Source organism: Anabrus simplex, chromosome 1, assembly GCF_040414725.1.
Source record: "Anabrus simplex isolate iqAnaSimp1 chromosome 1, ASM4041472v1, whole genome shotgun sequence".
NCBI classification, from domain to species: domain Eukaryota; kingdom Metazoa; phylum Arthropoda; class Insecta; order Orthoptera; family Tettigoniidae; genus Anabrus; species Anabrus simplex.
This window is the reverse complement of record NC_090265.1, coordinates 1,724,503,315-1,724,524,808: the sequence shown is the minus strand read 5'-3', so window position 1 is coordinate 1,724,524,808 and position 21,494 is coordinate 1,724,503,315. Positions and strand designations below refer to the sequence as shown.

Here is a 21,494-nt window from a genome sequence, read left to right as displayed (position 1 = left end):
CTCCCCCACTCCTTTCTGTCCTTCCACTTTTCCCTGCTCCGTTACTTCCGCCACATCCAATCCAGCTTCTCTAATGTCCTTCCAAATCTGATCCATCCACCTTCTTCTTGGTCTTCCAACTGGTCTGTTTCCCTTAACTCCTTCCAATTCCCTTCTTGCTACCTGTTCCTTTTCCATTCTTTTTACATGTCCGAACCATCTCAATCTTGCTTTCTGCATCTTCTCTACTGATGGTTCTATATTTAGCTCTTCTCTGCAGTATCCTACTCTTGGTGATTTCAACAGTCATCATCATCTTTGGGGATATAACAAGGATGATCCTAATGGTGAAGTTCTTGTGGACTGGATGGAAACTGAAAATTTGAATTTCATTTTTGATGCTGAAAACCTGCCTACCTTTCAATCAGATCGCTGGTCTCGAAGCTATACCCCAGACCTTTGTTTCACAAACCACCTAGCTGATGGAGACTAAAAATTGGGAATGACAGACAAATCCTTAAGAGAGTCCACGGTTTTCAGGAAAAACTGCTTAAGAAGAAAGGTACCCCCTAGTTAGAGGAAAGAAAGAAGCTTCATTGGAAGATGATGTGATAATACTGGAAAAAGATCAAAGCCCAGCAGTTGAACATGCATGGATCCAGGTAGGCCTATTTGAAAGAAGAAAAGGTATGCGATTTGTCACAATAAATATATCGTCATATTGTCAGTGTTAACTTTACCTTCACAACTGGCTTCTCGCTAAGACACTGAAAGTGTGTCACTGCCTGTCTGAGAGGCAGCAACAAATCCTCATACACACTGCTTGCACGAGGGTCTTTCAGCTGCTCCATGTACATGAATTGAACCTTCGCCAGGTTTACCTGTAAACATTACATACATCTCTCATATCAATCACTTATGGGACCACAGCATGGTCCATACACACAAGAAGGAAAGGAATGACATGTAAGCTCAACAAACGCCATAGGGCTATGCTAAGAACAGAGGAGGAAAGTACAAAACAAAATATACAACAGACACTCTGGTCATTTAACTTACCCAACCACAAGCTGAAGCAAGGAAGTCTGCACTGAAAACCCACCCAATTAAAAAAGTTCTATGATCGCCAGGAAATACTGAACCAGGTCATCAAAAGGATAACATCAGTTTTCTTTAAAAATAAAATTATAATTAATTTTAAGTGCAAAATAAAATTACAGATAAATTTTAAATGAATCAATTTTTGTAAATAAATGAAAATTTGAAAATCTAAGGTAAACAGCTTAGTAATAACACAATAAATTTTTTGCAAACTTAACAAATAAATCAATGAAATTAAAATACATATAGGGATTTAAAATAAATTTTTTAAAAAAACTTAGGTTTGGTGCACCATGAACTATTGCTATTTTTACACATCATATTTTAACATTAACTAAAATTTAATAAAATTAAATGTGGGATGAATAGCTAGGCTGAAATTAATGAAGGAAGTCTATTAGAATTCCTAGTGGAGGCATCACACAGCGGAAATATGTTCTGAGGTATAGTTCAATAATCATCACATGAAATAAAACGTAAGGACCGTTCCGACACAGAAACATTAACACATAACCAGTCCAAAATGAAAAAAAAAAAAATGTAAACACAGGTAAATCAAACATAAATCCCAAATAAGATCCAATGGATTAGTAAATAAACTAAATCCCATGGGAAATAAAATATAAATCAAGGCAGGTTCGGTAACCCAAGGCGTCCACACACACTGAGAGTCAAACATAATCTCACGCCAAGATCAAAACAATAACAATTCAGCAACGCCACGCCAGAACAAAAGAAGGATGCGCAAGATAAGAACAACAATGACACAGTTACGTGATTCGACAAATGGAAGCAAGATAATGCAACAATGAGAAAATAAGATAAGGATATCAAACATATGAAACACTCCACTAAGCAAAGCATAAATCCCCATGAAATAATAGATTTTAAGTTACATATCCTACTTAAAATATTTCAGTTAAACTATATACCTTAAATAATACGTGGACACATACCTTAAAAATTACTCATGTATATGAACATTAACACTTTGTAGCTAATATGAAATCGTAAGTAAATAAAGGATTTTACCATAATGAGGAGGATAACATTTTTCCATATTTGATTTAATAAATAATAGTAATAATCAACCAATATAAATTTTAAGATGCCTTTGCTGGCAGGACCTAGTGTTTACAGTGCACTATGTCTTTTGGTATGGGCTAGAGCAATTTTGTTACTTTCATTGATCTGTCTCTGTCTTATCCTTGGCTTTGACAATATGAAAGTGACTGAGGTATGAGCGATGCTAGTAATGCCGTTCCATATGCAGCCTGTCCCTGCTGATTAGTGTGAAAACGTTGCTCATAGGGTCGGTTGGTGCATGCATTTCAGTGGGCTTGGCAGACTGATATGTAATGGCAACTTCTGGCTCGGTGAGGAAAGCAACGGGAAACTACCTCACTCCTCATTTCCCTAGTACGCCTCTTCAGCAATGCCTAGGCCATCTATGACAGCTGATGGCAGAGCTGTTGAGGATCCAACCAGCCTTAGGGCTGAAGACTGAACATACATAAATTTTAAGTACAATGAGGATAAAATATCCATGTGAAATTAACATCAACTTAATAATAATAATAATAATAATAATAATAATAATAATAATAATAATAATAATAATAATAATAATATTTTAACTTGACCAAGCTCATTATTTTGAAAATGTTGAACAGACACTTACTAAGGCATTGCCAGAATTGTCTGACTGTTATAGGGAGAACCACCTGAGACCAAATCCCAGTAAAACTCAGACTCCATCGAGCTCGATAGCTGTATTACATAAAATCAGCTTCATGGTCCGTATCGCACTTCGATAGATTCACAATTATTTATTTATTTTCCACCTAGTCGATACAATGATTGCTTAAGGCAATTTTTAATGGTCAAAAGTGGTACATGTTTCGTATATTATCAACATCTTCAGCCACATAACACTGTTTAGATGAAAAATATATAAATTGACAAAGTAATGCTTTAGAGGAAGTGTCCTTAAAATTAACATAAGATTGACTACATTAAAACAAACAAATAACTCAAGAGAAAATATATAAATTATTTCTACAATAGAAAGCAGTTGTAAAGGACATTTCCTCTAAAGCATTACTTTGTCAATTTATATATTTTTCATCTAAACAGTGTTATGTGGCTGAAGATGTTGATAATATACGAAACATGTCGTCAAGGACTGCTTTCTATTGTAGAAATAATTTATATATTTTCTCTTGAATTATTTGTTTGTTTTAATGTTGTCAATCTTATGTTAATTTTAAGGACACTTCCTCTAAAGCATCACTTTGTCAATTTATATATTTTTCATCTAAACAGTATTATGTGACTGAAGATGTTGATAATATATGAAACATGTACCACTTATGACCATTAAAAATTGCCTTAAGCAATCACTGTATCGACTAGGTGGAAAATAAATAAATACTTAATTGTGAATCTCGATAGCTGTAGTCACTTAAGTGCAGCCAGTGTCCAGTATTGCAAGAAATCAACTTCATTTCCCGGATCAAATTCTATTGGCAAAGACTTAATAACAATGAAAATCTTCCACCTTTTTGATACTTATATTTGCATTTTAGCAAATTAATTAATTACACACAGTACATGTTTTGTTCTTTTTCAGAACATCTTCAGCTGTTTTTACTTTGCTTAGGTGATTCACTAAGTGTTTATCCTTTTAAGTACATCATAATCAGGTACCTTGTTCTTCCTAAATACTACAAAAATATTAATTAAATTTAAATGAATTAAAAAACAATGTGGTGGTGGTTAAATGGGTTAGTGAAATGAGATGGAAATGGATCTTCTAATAGTTAGCCTATTTTAAAAAACTTTTCCTATTCATTTGAACAGACGTTGTTAAACAATGTTTGCAGCACTTTTTCATTAAAATATTCCACTTGTCTTCTATTACAAAAGTGTTTTGAAAAAATGTATAACTTTCCTTTGTCATTGTTCTGAATATTGCTAGGTATTCACTTCATTTACTCCCTCCAAGGTGGATGCTATTTGTTTTGAGTTTATAAAATGTCTGTTGAATTTGGTTAGTTCAGAAACCTTGAAGCTGATTGCTGTCTTTGCTATTAATAAAGGAGCTTCCCCATGTTTTTGCTGTAGTCAAAATCCACTCCTACTGTGACCTTGGAGGACCTTCCGTCTTGTGAAGGAAGGCTGCTTCAGCCGTAGCATAAGCCAGCAATCATGGAAAACTACAGTTAATGTGCTCAACTCTGAAAACATGCAAACATACAAGTACAGTTAAGTGCATGCAATGAAGCTTGCATAGGTGAGTAAACCAAAAGTAGGATGAAAATGAAATGAACATAATAGTTTTCTTCTTCTTTCCCTTCTCTTGAGTTTCTATATTCTACCACTCCTGCCACTCCTACTTCCCACATCTGCCTTTTTACTTTCATTTCAAATGCTTGTCTTCTTCTTTCTCCTAGTATATGTCAGGAATGGTATAAAGCAGTTTTTGTGAAAGGTTTCCCTGCATTACAATAGCACTCTCCCATCTTCTGATAGCAGTTTCTTCTTACTACAATAATCTATTGGTAAAGTGTTGTGTACTGTGGATATGATCTTGGTTTCTAATCATGAGAGGTCTGTAGAGTGCCGGTTATTTCCCTCCCCTCTAACTCTATGAGTGATTGTTAATCTTCCTGCAGCTCCATCACCACCAGCAAGGCTCATTGTTAGTGGACTAACATCTAGATCATTGGTCTAGTGTGAAAGTGTGCATTATTGTAGTTCATATGTATCAGCTATGAACACTTTTTAGATAAACTAATATTGTTTGGAAATATTAAGAATTTTTTTGAAAAAAGTAATAAATGCAAATACTGTATTTCCTCTCACCACAGAACATAAATTTTGCACAACTTTAATTACGAATCTCTTTGAGTGATTGTTCATTCACATTTTGAAGGCAATTCTAAAAGAATAATCACAATGATATAACCCATATTTGCCGATGATCTTGCTCTCTTGTCCAACAATATTCAGGAAACCAGACAACAAGTTATATCACTACAGGAAATAGCACATAAAATTGGTCTTGGAGTATCTTTTGAAAAGACAGTAATCATGTTTACTGACCCACCACTCATAAACAAAATTGCTATAGGAAACAAAGAAATCAAAATTGTAGATAAATTTAAATATCTGGGAGAAATCATAACATATAACCTCAATGAAAAGCCAGCATGGCATAACAGAATAAATAAACTGACCAGAGCACAATATGTCACCAAGAATACCTACAACAAAAAGGGCCTCTCAATAGCAACAAAATTGAAACATTACAAAATAGTCACTCAACCAGAAATAACATACACAAGTGAAACCATCTTCAAAACAACTAACACTGCACAAATAGACAAAATACTCAAGATAGAGAGAAGAATCATTAGAACGTGCATCAACAAATCATACCAAAAAGATGGACACTGGAGAGTAGCTTCTAATGAAACCATCTACAAGGAAATAGAACCAGTAATGAGCATAATCAGGAAGAAACGCATTTCTTTTTTTGCACATCTAATCAGGACACCAGAGAACAGGATCATCAGGAGAATAGTAGAAAAATTATGGAATAGTAAGTGCAACATTAAGTGGATTACAGAAATCAAGGAAGGTATGGATGAACTACAAATTACAGTGGAAGACCTAAGAAACAAAACTGACAAAATCAAGAAACTCACAGACAAGCAAACCAGACTGCAAATCAGAATCAACAAACAGACAATAGGAAGGGTGATTTCCGATGATGAAAGAAGGATAAGATCAGAGAGAATGAAGAAGTACTGGGCTAACAGGAAACTGAAAAATTCTTTGTATAAAGTTAGCTAGAGTGGTCCAATGAAGGCCATAAAATGTAAATAAATAATAAATAAATAACCCATATGTAGAGGCATGATTTTTTTCACATTAACGATAAGCGCGACAAGAAATATTTTGATGCGATTTTGAGATATCTTAGTGAATCATATGATTCTGGTTAAAAATTAGTGATTTTATTTTAGTGAATTACACCGAATTAAGGCGACAAGGCCAGTTTAAAGCGAAATTGATTTATTTAGCGATAAGTGCGAAAATGCAGCAAAATTCGTGGAAAATAACGATCTTGAAATTGTATTGAAATATCACGTGTGAGAAGGGAAAAGACAGAACAAGGATTTCTCATTTTGACAGAAGTACCTCTTCGTATTAATATTCTACAAAATTGTTTATAGGGTGAGTATGCCGTGTGGTTAGGGACGTGCGGCTGTGAGCTTGTATCCGGGATATAGTGGGTTCAAATTCAACTGTTGGCAGCCCTGAAGATGGTTTTCTATGGTTTCCCACTCTCATACCAGGCGAATCCTGGGGCTGTACCTTAATTAAGGCCATGGCCGCTTCCCTCCCACTACTAGGCCTGCCCGATCCCATCGTCGCCATAGGACTTATCTGTTTCGGTGCGACGTAAAGCCACTAGCAAAAAAAAAAAAAAAAATCCTTAATAGTGTGGCCATATAGGGTGAAAGCTACGGCCATGCAGGGTGAAAGGGTAATTTCTCTTTATTTAATCTATCTTTCGCAAATAATTCACAAATCTCACGAATTAAACTTTTTATGAATAATTTTAAGAAATGATTAACGCAAAATTGAGGCGATGGGGTCAGCCCTATTTCGCAAAATAATGCGAAAATTGTTTTCTTTTCACGAAATCGAATATAAATTAATGCGAAAAAATCATGCCCCTACCCATACGATAAAAATAAGATCAGAAATTAGATTTTACACAATTTTTAATACTAATAACATTATATGCTTTACGTCCCACTAACTACCTTTTTTTACTTTACATCCCACTAACTAATTTTTGTTTTCGGAGACACCGAGGTGGCGGAATTTAGTCCCTCAGGAGTTCTTTTTACATGCCAGTAAATCTACCGACAGAGGCTGACGTATATGAGCACCTTTGGACTGAGCGAAGATCGAACCTGCCAAGTTGGGATCAGAAGGCCAGCACCTCAACTGTCTGATATGTTTTGTTAAGAATGAAGCCATATTTTCCAGTGTCGACTTAGTTAAATGTACATTACATTTGTACAATTACATTCAACCGTCTGAGCCACTCAGCCCAGCACGCAACTTTTAAAATACTACTAATTTCTTGTTCTGTTTCCCTTAAATATCTATATGCCAATATTCGCAAACTTAAATGCAAAGCTTGCTGTTTTCCTACAATGTCACCACAAACAAACTGAAGCTACTTTCCACTTTTATATATCAAATTCAGACAAAAACTTGTGCAGTATTTAATTTCTATAGATAGTACAAAAAAGCAGCACTCACCTCTGCAAAAAGCTGTAGCTTCGAGATGTTGCTTCCGACAAGAACTTGTAAGAATGGAGCCAGATCTTGAGCGTACTTGCACATTGGACCAGCTGAGACCATTGTGTGCTCTTCCTTACCAGTTCTGCGAGTTAGCCCTTTCAAGGGAGTCAGTCCTACAGACACATAAATAACAATTAGCAAATATTTGAGGTTGGATTTGTAAACTATACGGCATTGATCTAACAGGGCTGTTCTTAAACTAAGGACTGTCTGACAATTGGATATTGCCCTTTTTTTTTTTTTTTTTTTTAAATGCTGACTTGGCATATCACATCAGCTTTAGGCTCCTAATATTGTGATTTTTTTTTTTTTTTTTTTTTTTTTTACAGTTATTGGCATCTCATACGATTTTATTGTACTTCATGAGTTGTTTGGCAGGTAATGTTACATGAATGTGCATGTGTGTGAGGTGTCAATGCTTTCTGACAACATTTTCTGTGCTTACTCAAGTTCCTTTTGGGAAATGAAATTTATATCATCTGATGGCCTAGCAGGCATCATTTGCAAAAGAGACTCTCTCATAGTGCATTGACACTGCCTGTGCCCTCTAAAGGGATCAAGGAATGCTGCTAGTGGGATGTATATCTACTATGAGTGCTTTGTGTCCAGTGTCGATTCCAACACCATACGTGGCAGTGACAGTTCATTGCTGTTTGAAAAGGTGGACCCCAAGGTGCACTGAGTGACTGACAAGAGGTCTCACCTCAGGAATTCTGTTAGTATGTGTGAGACTGTTCTTTCTCTGTCTGGTTGGGTTCAGCAAACCCCAGGCTTCCTAGGCCTGCTTGAAAGTGAGCCAGGGTTTTTTTCCCCTCTAATCTTGTAAGTCAAAGACTCAGCAGCAAAACCACCAGGTCATCTGTAAACCAGCACCATGTTCAGCACAGCCAGCACCACCTACACAACCACTACTACAATTTCATTGTCATCTAGCGCTTCAATAATCACCAGTCCAGCACACAACTAAGGGATTACACGCCCTAGCACAGAATTCATCCCACCATCACCTCCATATCTCCGTAGCTCCAGCCCTGCCATCCGGAAGCATTTCACAGAAGCTACTGCAACACCAGAGCCATCTATAATGTCTGCCATCATTCCTATAGACACCTCAATCCTGCCACCAGACACTAACTCCACTCCAAATTTCAACCCATCTCTCAAGCTCGCCGACCAATCACTAACCTTCACAGACACCACCCCCAAGGCACACACACACATTTCTCCTGCACAACCCTCCATCAGAATTCCGCCAGCCAAGAAACATCTTTGCTACACTAGTCAGATTCAACATGCGCGCTACAGGATAGCCGATATCCGTCCAACATCTAACGGTGTAGTTATTGAAGTCAATGGGGAGGACACCGCATTTTGCCTTACGTACATCACAGGAGCCACGCAATTAGGATCTGTATCGCCCCGCAAGCCCATGTCCAAACCCACCACCAAAACTCCTCCACCCCTGTTACAGCCTGTTCAGTTGCATTATCCAGAGATGAGGGAGGAGGTGGGGTTGTAGACATCGCAGAAGACACTATTGTTTCCGACCTGAATGTAGAGGGCATTCTGTCTGGAAGGCTTTCTACATCAGAAATTCAACTGGACCAACCTTCATGGTGAGGATCCTATTCCCCACTACCGAGAACACAGATAGGTTCACTGTAAGTGGGGTTTCATCTTTTGTCATCACCATAGGGTGGAACCTTCCTGCACTCCTGCTCCCCAATCAATTCACTGTGAAAGGTGCTTGGTCTATAACCAGCACCCAACAGCATGCTGCATGGTCAAACATCTGGTGTGCAGACATTGTTTAGAACCCCATCCTGCTTCCCGTTGCCCTAATGTTCAACGCCCCCAAGTGCAACACCTGTGGTGAACCTCACTCCACATACTCCCGCTAATGCAAAGACCCATCCCACCCCTGCTGAAAACTGCCCTGGTTTAGTTGCTCCCATCTGTTCTGTCGACACATGTCCCAAAACAACTCGTTCCCTCTCTCCCCACTCTTGAAGACAACATCTGATTTATCATCATCATCATCTCCCTCCTCAACATCCACCCATTTGATTGGCCCTTGGTCCTCGCTCTACTCCAATTTTCAAACCTCCCACTTCAATCTCACTCTCATTTCCACTCCCCCACAGAGACCCCAACTTGATCATGAATAGAGTCCCTTCTAGATCCCAATCTCCTAAACCCATCTCTATCCTCTCCCTTTCCCTCCAAACACCTCCATTTTCAAGCCCTCACAACCCAATACCCCTCCCATGTCCTCTTTCGCAATGAAACTATGTTCCAGCCCCATCAGTTCTTCAGTCTCCACTGCTCGGACCACCCCTCAAAGACATCGGCAGAGGGGATTCCACACTTGCTACAAGCACGTCACTCCCTGTCCGCATCCACACACCCCCTTACCATATCTCCTGCCCTGAATTCACTGCCACCACCATTTACTTCAGTCCTCAATCGTACATGTTGTACCCAATATAATAGTATGTATTTTCTTTTTACACATATGTCAAAGTGTTCACTCACACACACACTCACTCACTCACTCACTCACTCACTCACTCAGCAGGCTTCTATGGGACATGAAGATCCTGCGCCGATCTCACAAATTGCCTCCAGTGAACTCTGTTTTGGGCGAGTCCTTGCCAGTTGTTCACATTCAGATGTCTACATAGCTTGAAGATTTCGTTTTTCCAGGAGCTATGTGGTCTTCCCACTGGTCTTTTTTCTGTTAGTTCTTCTTTAAAGATTCGTAAGACCATCCTATCACTTTCCATCCTTAGAAGATGACCAGCCCATTGAAGTCTTCTGGAAGTGATGATGTTGATTATTGGTGCTTGCTGTGATAGTGAGTGTATTTCTTTATTTGATCTCTTATTCCAGGTTTGAGATATAGAATCAAAGTACGGTCCAAAGATTTTCCTGTAAACTTTATTTTCGAAACCCTGCAACTGCTGTTCTTCTTTTCTGCTTAAACTCCATGATTCTGAACCATAAGTTAGAACTGGCCTGATGACAGTATTGTATATTTTCAGTTTTGTATTTCTTGTCAAAAATTTTGATCCTAATAGAAGCTGTAGAGAGTAGTTCACCTTGTTAGCATTCTGTATTCTAACTTTGATTTCCACTTCTCTTTGATTCTGTTCACCAATCATAACTCCTAGGAATTTGAAAAGCTCAACTCGTTCAAAAGTATGTTTACTAATAATCAGAGGTGTCCGGTTCTCATTCATGTCAATATTCCTCTCTATTATCATGTACCGAGTCTTTTGGTAGTATTCTGAGGCCTAATTTTAATGCTGTCTCCTCAAGTTCAATGAACAATTTCCATATTTCAATCTCATTTCTCCCTATGAGTGTTATAATTTTTATTTAAATTGGGTGTTTGACAGACTGGATAGATTTTATGTTACAGACATCACTATGTTGTACACTCTCTGTTTACAAAGATTTCTAGAAAATTTTGCATATTGTGGAAAGGTTTACAAATTACAGAAGTTGCGAGCAGAAATATGTCTCCTGGCTTGACCACCGCTACCGCCTATACTACATACAAACAAATATTCTCCACATAGTTTGGGTGCACCCAGTAATCTTATCAACTGAAACATCATCTTTATGCAGACTTTTCCCTTATTTTCAGAACTGTTTCATTGTAGCAGGTTGGACAGTAGTTTTTTCTTAGCAGAGACTTGTCTGGAATAGAATGGCCCATGAACATACACTTTTTTTGTTTCAGATTGTTCAATATCTAATACCACAGAAAAGAAAATCTCACTCAGTTCCTTACAAATAGCTGAAGATGTGCCTATGCTTGCGGAAGCACTGATAATGAGTAACAGTTGGAAATTCTTCTTCTGACTGGCATTCTGAGCACCACTAATGTGTTTGCCATTACCACTAAATGGATTTTTTTTTTTCCAGCTGCTGCGTATGTTACAAAATAGTACTTGGCTACATGTTGAAAAGTTATCCTCCCTGAAGTCAGAAACCATTTGTCTCGAACAGCTTTAGATGGTTTTACTTTAGGCATTCTGGACAAAAGTGAACACACTCTCTAACAATCACACTAAAATACATACACTACACCACTGTCCTTTGCCTTCAACTTTCTCAGTTGCCTAGATTAGCTCCTCCATCTCATGACTTGGGGAAAACATATGGGCTGTACAAAAAATCTTTCTCAGTTCCTCAACAACATGTTGCACCTTTAGCCATTGCTTAATTCAAGGTTGCAATTACATTGAAATGAATCGATCTGAAAATTAGTGTAAAATGCAAAATAAAGGAAAAAGTGACCTAAAAGTACCTTGTCAACAGAAAAATTATCTGAAAATGACACAAAACCTTTAAAAAAGACTTAATAATAAAAAATAGTAAAGAACAAAAGAAACTTTCTACACAAGCAATGGCAGTGAAATATCAAAATCTCAGTCTTGCTTACCATCACTGACTGACTCAGTGATCATCACTTCATCGCTCCAGAAAGTCAGGTGTTTTGTCCATCCACAGCTGTTGGTCCATTACATCATGAACATTTATTTCTCTCAAATATCACAATAACCACACCCGGGCAACTGGAGTGGAAAACTGATGATGATGATGATGATGATGATGATGAAACATCACAATGTCTTCCTCTAGGTCTGTTTAAAATATGCTCCTGGGGTTCTGTTTTTCAGCCATTTCCAACAATCTCTTTGGTTCTAGTGTTTCAATTGGACAGCCTCCTTGACGTCTCATCCTTTAACTTCAATTTGGTTGCATGGAGACTATTGTTGGCTGCTTCCAGCCTACAGGGTGATCTTGGAAGGCAGTGGAAATATTTCAACCCAAAGCATTTGACAGTGACAGAATTGGGAAGCTCCTTGTATTCTGATGCTGATTTTTTGTTTTATAGTATTATCTGAGGAAACAAAGCTACCTAAGTTGCTGACAGTAACTATTTCATCACTTCCAATTCTCAAATGAATTCCTACTCATTACCATATTGGTTCTGCTGATGATCACTGCCATTCTTTTAAATTTTTCTAGCCAAAAGTCTAGTTTGCCCTGTACCTTCCCTTCTGCCCCTCCATCTCACCATCGAATCAGCAACACTTGTTGTTTGCACCTTCCCTATAACAGCTTAAATTACCTCATCAATTACAATAATGTCTCTCATGAATAATATTTAAGTTAATTTTACATCAATCTTTCAGAATTTATTACAACAGTAAAAATTCTATGCAATGTTGAATACACAAGACAAGTGCCTATGACAACAGTGGTGGTGATTATTGTTTTAAGAGAAAGTACAACTAGGCAACTATCGTCTAGCCTATGACAACAGTAGATATGGCTCAAGATACCTAGGAGTCAATAATCCTTTATTATTAAACCATAGTTTAATGTGGATCAAATAGAGCAACAATTGAATGTCACCATTTCACCATCTGATGACAGCTCTGAAACACGTTACTGTTGTTGTTATTGTATCTTATGGCTAGCCTGGATTCCAATCCTTCAGCTTTCTCGTATTCCAGTATAGTTGAGTCAGATTTCCAGAAGCTCTGGCTGTCACATCAAGTTTGTTGCAATGTAGTAGGTGTTCCTTATCCATTTTGCTTCCAGGGTTATGGCAAAGTGTGCATTTTTTGGATCTCAGGATGCTGATTCGTTTCAGATGAGCTGCAAGACAGTCGTGTCCAGTGTTAAGTCTGAAGATGGCTATAGCTTCTCTTCTTGGTTTTATTGTATACTGATCCCATTTAGCATCAATATAATTCCATACCAGAAAAAAGTCCACTTCTGGCACTTCAGGAACTAATGATGACTCTAAGAAGGCTCTTGAAAATGCAAGAAGATATACCAATCAAAGACATAACAACCGAAATAGACTTTACCAAGAAACCAAACTGAGAGTAGGAACCCTGAAGAGATAGTCGACCTGATGGAAAGGAGAAAGATCCATATATTAGGAATGAGTGAGACAAAATGGAAGGGGATGAAATCAAAGAAACTGAGGGAAGATTACAAGCTATACTGGCATGGTAACAAGAAGGAAACAAAGAATGGAGTTGGAGTTGTGCTACATAAAGATATTGAAGACTTCATGTATATAAATGAAAGAATGATCAAAGCCAGAGTAAAACTTGGCAGTAACAGTCTCACATTAATTCAAGTATATGCCCTGCAGACAGGATGTAATGAAGAGTTCCTTGAGAATTTGGAGGACCATGTATAAGAGGATAATATTATGATAACAGGGGATCCAAATGCCCAAGTTGGAGTAGATAGAACAGGCTATGAAGAGGTAATGGGGCCCTTTGGATATGGGGGAAGGAATACTGAAGGCGAATGTCCTAGATTTCTGTGCCGAAATAACATAATAATAAAAAACACTTTCTTCAAGAAACAAGACAGCCATAAAATAACCAGATAGAGCTGGGATGGAAGAACTAAAACAGTCATTGATTATGTAATAACAGATAGAAAAAGTGGAGAAGGCATGAGAGATGTAAAGGTTATTCCCAGTGAATGTTTAAACAGCAATCACAGGCTACTAATACCTGACTTGAATTATAAGGTTGTGCAAACACCAAGTACACAGAAAATACCAAGAATAAAAGATTGGAAATTGAAAGATCAGGCAAATAAAAAGCTTTTCAAGAGTTAGTAATGGAAAAGGTACTGAAGCATGAAACACAAAGTGCACAGGAGGAATGGAACCTGTTTAAAACAACATTAGTGAGTTGTGCAGCAGAAGTATGTGGCAAAACAAGAGGAGGAAGAAAGAGACCAGTTGGTGGAGTGAAAAAGTAAGAGAAGCTATTAAAGACCAAAATATGGCAAAGAAACATAAAGATGTTGAGAAGCAAAAACAAATGCACAGTGCCTTACCACAAGATAACCAAAAAATAGCTGACCTCGAACAAATATATAGAGATAAGAAATTACTAGTGAAGAGAATTGTGAAGGAAGAGAAGGATAAGAGTTGGGAGATGTTCACACAAAAACTAGAGGAGGACTCAAAAGGGAATCAAAAGATGTTGTATGGAATATTAAAGAGTGGGAGATCAGACAAAGGGGATGGATTCCTAATCTGGAATATAGAAAACATCAGAGAAGAAATGGGAAACTATTTCGACACGTTGTTAAATGGCAATGAAGAAGAGAAGCACGAAAACAATGAACCTATCAAATATGGAGAAGAAGAAAGACCAATTACATGGTCAGAAAGAGAAAATGCCCTGAAGCTTACGAAAGGAGGAAAATCATCAGGAGTAGATGGATTATCTGCAGATATAATCAAAGCAGTAGGCATACAAGGTCTTCACTGGCTACAACAAACACTAGGAGTAATCTGGAGAGAAAATAACATACCAGATGAATGGAAAAAAAAGGATTGATAATACCAGTATTCAAGAAAGGAAGCAGAAGAAAGTGTACAAACTACAGAGGAATTACCCTACTACCACACTGCCTTAAGATATTGGAAAAGATCATAGTGAAGAGATTAAGAAAGGATAGAACATCAGTTTGAAGAAGAAACCCACAGCTTCAGAGGCAATAGAGGAACAATAAACCTAACTTTTGCTGTTAGACAACTAGTGGAAAAGTACTGGGAAAAAGGGAAAGATCTGATAGTAGTATTACTAGATACAGAAAAAGCCTATGGCAGTGTTCCAAGGAGCAAAATATGGGAATTCCTGCATAAACTAGGGGCTCCAAGTTCTCTAATTTGTAAGATCCAATTGCTGTATGAAAACTGTGAAAGTAGTGTACAAATAGGGAGTAGTAGATGTGAATGGTTCCAAACAAAGAGAGGTGTACAACAAGGCAGTGCACTATCTCCACTACTTTTCCTTGCACTAATGGAAGTAATCATTAAAGAGATTAAAGTTGCAGAACCTGGAGATTTGAATGCATTAGTGTTTCCAGATGATGTTTCCATTTAGAGAGAAACAGAGCAAGAAGTCCAAAGGAAATTAGACTGCTGGGTGAACAAATTTAAGGAATATAAGTTAACTGTGAGTAAGAAGAAAACAGTAGCAATGAAATTGAGTAGAACACCCAAAAATGTGACCTCAAACTTCATGGAGAGAGAATTGAATGTGTAGAAAGCTTCAGCTATCTTGGAAGTATTGTATCGAACTAGGGGAGTGCTAAATTGGAAATCCGAAACAGAGTGACAAAAGGTTCCACGTTCTTCTATCAGGTACGAAATCTAGTATGGGACAAAGCAGTTCCCGTAAAAGCCAAACAAACAATATTCAAATCTTACCTCCTGCCAATCATGGCATATGGGTTGCAGACCTGTGTGTTATTGAAAAGAGACATCAGCAAACTGCAAGCATGGGAAATGAACTTTTTATGATCTGCTATGCAAAAAACAAGAAGAGATAGAATTAGAAATGAGTGCACTAGAAATGACATGCAAGTGACCTGTATAATGGAAGAAAGACTATGCATTGCACGGTTGAAATGGTTTGGACATGTGCAAGAGACTAGAACCCCAGACAATACTTGGAAATCGCAGTACGTGGAAGGAGACCTGTTGGATGTCCCAGAAGAAGGTAGCTGGACCAAATAAATGCAGACCTTATCGAGAAAGGAACAACACGGCAGGATGTGAAAGGAGAGGAAGTCTATAATGAAAGGAACCGATGGAGGCATATTGTACACAAAAGTCCTACCCGGCCCACTGGAAGGATACCCAGATGATGAAGATGATGATAATTTCATCATTTGGTTTCTGCTGTTTTCTTTGCCATTTCTTCATGCCTGTTTTGATAGTAATTTTCAGAATCCCTTTTGCTGACATAAAATCAGTCTGACTGGCAGGTTATTGTAGTGTGGTACCTACCGTATTTTGGCTAATCTGTCTGAATCTTCATTACCTGTTATTCCAACATGAGAAGGAATCCACTGAAATGAGATCTGTTTGTGGAGTCTTTGGAGGGTTTATCTTTCAGTTCTTTATTTTGAAATTTATTATTTGACGAGACAGCTTGGATGGCTGCTTTTGAATCTATAAGGATAACAAATTTTTGGCAATCATTGTTTCTGCCTAATAACTGTTGTAGTGCATGGGAAATTGCTTTTATCTCTGCATCAAAATTTGTTTTGTTTTGGCCTACTGGGAAGTGGAGTGAGAAGAAAGATGAATGTATTCCTACCCCAGTTCTGTTTTCCTTGACCTATGAGCCATCTATATATATTTTTAGCCAATGATTAGATGGATATCTTTCTTGTATTGTACAGAGGGCCAGCTGTTTTAGTGAACAGTTTTTCTTGCAGGCCTCTTCTAGCAAAGTATGATCCTCAGTCACTTGCATATATTCATACTGGCTTACACACTGTGGAATACAAATTAATATTAATTATTTCATCAGAAAGCCTTTATTCTCTGCTTAAGCAGTGCAGTGACCAAGGTACTGCATCAAACCAAATGACGTTTGAATTCTGGTGTCTGTGGAATACAATATTAAATAATAATAATACCACCATATATACGTGAATACTCCGCACGTATTTTTCCCGGAATTTAGCAAAGAAAAACTTGGTTCCATCCATTATTTGAAATAAGGTTGGCAGGATATAGCTTTGCCTCAAACAATGGATTCTGTTATACTACAGTGTTGTCTGTGTGGCATCAGTAGCATGTTAGAAGTGAAGTGTGAACTACACAGTATGTATGGCCACAAGTTCTCATAATCGCTTGTTCAAGGCTAAAGAAAAGATGAGGGTATTGAAGAAGCATAGAACATTAGAAACTGCGCAGCAGGAAGAAAGTACTATATCACATAAGTTGTGACAGATGAAAAAACAAAATGTTACTTCAAAAAGCAAATACTAATCGCTGGGTATTTCGTATAATACGTTCCTATATGGCTAACATCAGACAGCACACTCCTTATGACAAGAAACTAGTTGAGACACGAGTATGTTTTATGACTGGGAGTCATCAGAAAAAGTGTGTAACGCGACAAAATGTGTGACGGAAGTGACATCATATTAGCCGTTACCGTAAGCCTTGGTTAACAAAGATGCTCTGTTATATGATGCAAATAAATAATTTATTATCAATTTATTATCAATATCAACAATTCTCTCCTAAAATTAGAGTGTGCAGAGTATCAGTGTATATAAGTACAGCCCTGCACGGATATATAAAATATTATCCGCATCTGCTCCGCACTTCCTTCATCTGCTTCCGCGAATGGTCATCCACATCCGCAAAGTAATAATCACATGCTATATGACTAACAGGAGACCTGAATGAACCAAGGATGGCTTAATAACAAGGATAACATTACAAACCTGAAGTTGGCTTGTGACCAAAGATGCCACAACAGAAGGCAGGCAGTCTAATGGAACCTCCAATGTCAGTTCCCACTCCAAGGGGAGAACCAACAGCTGCAATGATGGCAGCCTTCAACACAGAGTATACAGTACACTACAACTCTCACAAGACCATGCACAAAATACAAACAAAGTTAATAACTATTACTGTTCACTACCCAAGGAAGTCGTATCAGTACTTTATTCATTTCTGTAAAGACTACAACAATGGTGCAGATATATAATGATACAATTACTAGAACACTGAGCATAAGTGAACACAGAGCTGCTGTTCTAAGAACTTAAAAATTTTGGCAAATGAGCAACTTCCCAAATTACAATCTGCATAACTTTTAAAATCAAAGTTTAATGCTTTTATGTTATGATACTAATTGTACTCATTTAACTACATTGGCAGAAAAAATATCCAAAAACCATGAAATAACGAATGTAGAATACAAAAACTTTGGCAATATATTTGTCAAGGAAACATATTTAATTGATTAAAGGTACAAGACCACAGGTTAATATCCGTGCCAGGAAAGCCATTGCAAATGTGCCATGCTGGTCCATTAATAACCAGTGTAATCGCCTGACTGTTGAATGCAGGCATGCAAACGTGCATGCATTGTGTCATACAGGTGCCGAATGTCAGCTTATGGGATGGACTTCCATGCTTGTTGCACTTGGTTGGTTAATACAGGGACGGTTAATGCCGGTTGTGGATGGTGCTAGAGTTGTCGTCCAATGATGTCCCATACGTGCTCAATTGGGGACAGTTTGGGGGATCAAGCAGAACAAGGCAACTTGTCAACACTCTATAGAGCACATTGGGTTATAACAGCGGCATGGGGGCGTGCATTTTCCTGTTGGAAAACACCCCCAGGAATGCTGTTCATGAATGGCAGCACAACAGGTTGAATCACCAGACGGATGTACACATCTGCATTCAGGGTGCGTGGGATAACAAAGAGAGTGCTCCTGCTGTGATAGGAAACTGCTCCCCAGACCAGAACTCCCGGTGTAGGTCCAGTGTGTCAACGCCGCAGACAGCTGGAATGCAGACGCTCACCTGGCCTCCTCCGAACCAACATATGGCCATCACTGGCACCAAGGCAGAACTAGCTTTCAACGGAAAACACAACAGACCACCACTCCATCCTCCAATGAGCTCTTGCTTGACACCACTGAGGTCGCAGATCGCAGTGGTTTGGGGTAAGTGGAATGCACTCCACAGGGCATCAAGCTCGGAGCTGTCCTTCAAGTAACCAATTTCAAACTGTTCATTATGTCACTGTGGTGCTAACTACCGCTCGAACTGCTGCTGCAGACGCAATCCGCTGCACCACAACCATACACTGAATACGGCGGTCCTCCCTCTAGATAGTGCTACGGGGATGTCCAGAGCCCGTTCTTCTTGCGAGCGTACCTTCTCGTGACTACTGCTGCCAGCACACATCCACAGTAGAAACATTCCTGCCAAGTCATTCTGCAATAGTGCAAAAGGAAAATCCACTTTCGCGTAGCCCTATTATACGGCCTCGTTCAACAGCAGTGAGCTGTTGATACTGGCCTCTTCATTGTTGTAAAGGCATTCTTGACCCACTCACAGTCACTCCACCCAATCTCACAGGTAACTAACGCTCTCACACAGTACAGCCTGTATTTAAAGCAAACCTGATGTGCAATGTCATGGGGCTGCTACTAGCACCACGCTAATGCGATTTGCGGCAAATGTGAATCAACGTCATCTTTCAGATATATAAACACGCCTACCAATGTTTGTTGGTGTTTGGATATTTTTTCTGCCAGTGTATATATAGCAATATTTTTGTAGGAAAAAGAACATTTTATTTGAAAAACAAGACATGTCTATTTTGCTTAGTATTAAGAAACATTACCTCCCTGGAGTTATTCTGATTTTAGGTTCAATGCTAGTTAACAAAGGTAATGTTGTAGGGCATGTGATAACAAAACCAAAAGTAAATTTGTGAAACTTCAGTCCTTCAGTTGAAATAAGTTCAATGTTGCATAAAGCACTAGTGTAAACAATAATAGCAGTTCAAACTTGTGAAATATCAGGGTTCTGTTTAAGTTTTATTTTGAAACATGAAGTTTTCCTCAAAAGAAGAATCTATTTTTGCTAATCAGTTCGCCAAATTTTTTAGATTTTGTTTCTTTTCAACTGACACACTTTTTACCTTTGTCTGTTTTTTTAGACCCTGTCAGGAAGTTTAGTTTTGTATGGTCCATTCACTTTTGTCATAAATGAAGTTCGTGTTTTGAACTCCACCTCAATCGCATCATGTTGGGATTCTGTTTATATGGCGATCAATAGTATTCACATATAAAAAAACAAAAACTTTGACCTGTTGTAAGTACCTCAATGTGAGGCGATGCACATCCACATCTTCCACAAAATCAGAAAAATCATACAGCTATTGCCAATTCTTTACACTGACAGTTTAATTCTGTGATGAAAAACTGAACAATTATTAAGGCACACAGTTCAGATATTAAAAAATTTGTAGCAACAGCTGATAAGTTCATCCTTAGTCTGCGCAAGATGCTTTAGACCTCAGATGTACAGCTAAATCGTCGCTACTAATTTGTTTAGGACTTAAATAAACTTTCATCACCAATTTCTAGATGTGAAATGGCTAATTTGTTTAGAAAATACTCAAAGTGACTGTGGTTAGAAAAGCCCCAGAAACTTCAAAAAGAACTGAGATACGGCCTTCAGGTTTAGTGCAGCAGAAAGGTTCATATGTAGTATAAGATTACCTGTTTCTCACTCATAAGGTCAACCTATTAACCTCTTATGGCCTGTCAGGACTTTCACGTCCCTGTTAGTAAAATTGTCCCTTGTGTTCAACACTAGTCATACAACCTGCCAGAACCTAGACGTTCCTGCTTATTGTAGTACACTACACGCATACCAGATTGCAGCACCCATTGCGTTTGAATTTCAGCCAGCTCTGGAAGACTTGTTTGGAATGTGGCTTAGTGACGCCAGTGCAGTTGAGAAGCAAAGCGTGTGTCAGTTATTTCGTTCGTCCATTTTGGTGAATATATACAATGTAGGTGTTTATATATATAGAGTATATACATTTCACATCCTTATAAATACTGTATACTTATGTGGTACACATAGTCCTGATGAAAATGGTGCATTTGGATGTATTTTATAGCTGCAAGAAGTTAGCAGGAAATCAGAGAGCAAGTTATTGTAGTGATGTGATGTTGGTATTATAAAGTCAGTTACAAGTGAGCTGAAGTTGTTGCGATGTTGATGTTACTGTCGTAAATCAGTTGTATTGATACCACTTTGTGGACTCATCGCAAATTACTGTATATAAGTGCCTCCATATTGTATGTGAGTTAAGTGAAAGTATATATATACACGAGTAGTAAGTGATACACCTGCATCTACGTCAGAGAGATGTTGCTAGTTTGGGTATACCAATCAATCACTACTGATCTGCATTTAGGGCAGTCGCCCAGGTGGCAGATTCCCTATCTGTCGTTTTCCTAGCCTTTTCTTAAATGATTTCAAAGAAATTGGAAATTTATTGAACATCTTCCTTGGTAAGTTAATACCTCTTCTGTATCAGGGTTGGAGAGGCTTTAACAAAAAGGAGGAAAAGAATTTGTGCCCATCTGTAAACAGCCAGAGGAATGAAGCTCGA

At 38.1% G+C, this 21,494-nt stretch overlaps 1 protein-coding gene across 3 annotated transcripts in view; it reads right to left on the bottom strand.

The window, feature by feature from the left end:
- Positions 1-21,494, bottom strand: part of LOC136882279 (fatty-acid amide hydrolase 2) — a 215,225-nt gene that overhangs the window by 86,355 nt on the left and 107,376 nt on the right. For all 3 annotated transcript variants that reach the window (XM_067154855.2, XM_067154837.2, XM_067154846.2), the window contains exons 5-7: positions 17,785-17,896; positions 7,429-7,583; positions 720-860 (exon numbers count right to left, since the gene is read on the bottom strand). In XM_067154855.2, coding sequence (XP_067010956.2) covers positions 720-860; positions 7,429-7,583; positions 17,785-17,896 — 408 coding nt within the window. The remainder of the gene's footprint in view (positions 1-719; positions 861-7,428; positions 7,584-17,784; positions 17,897-21,494) is intronic.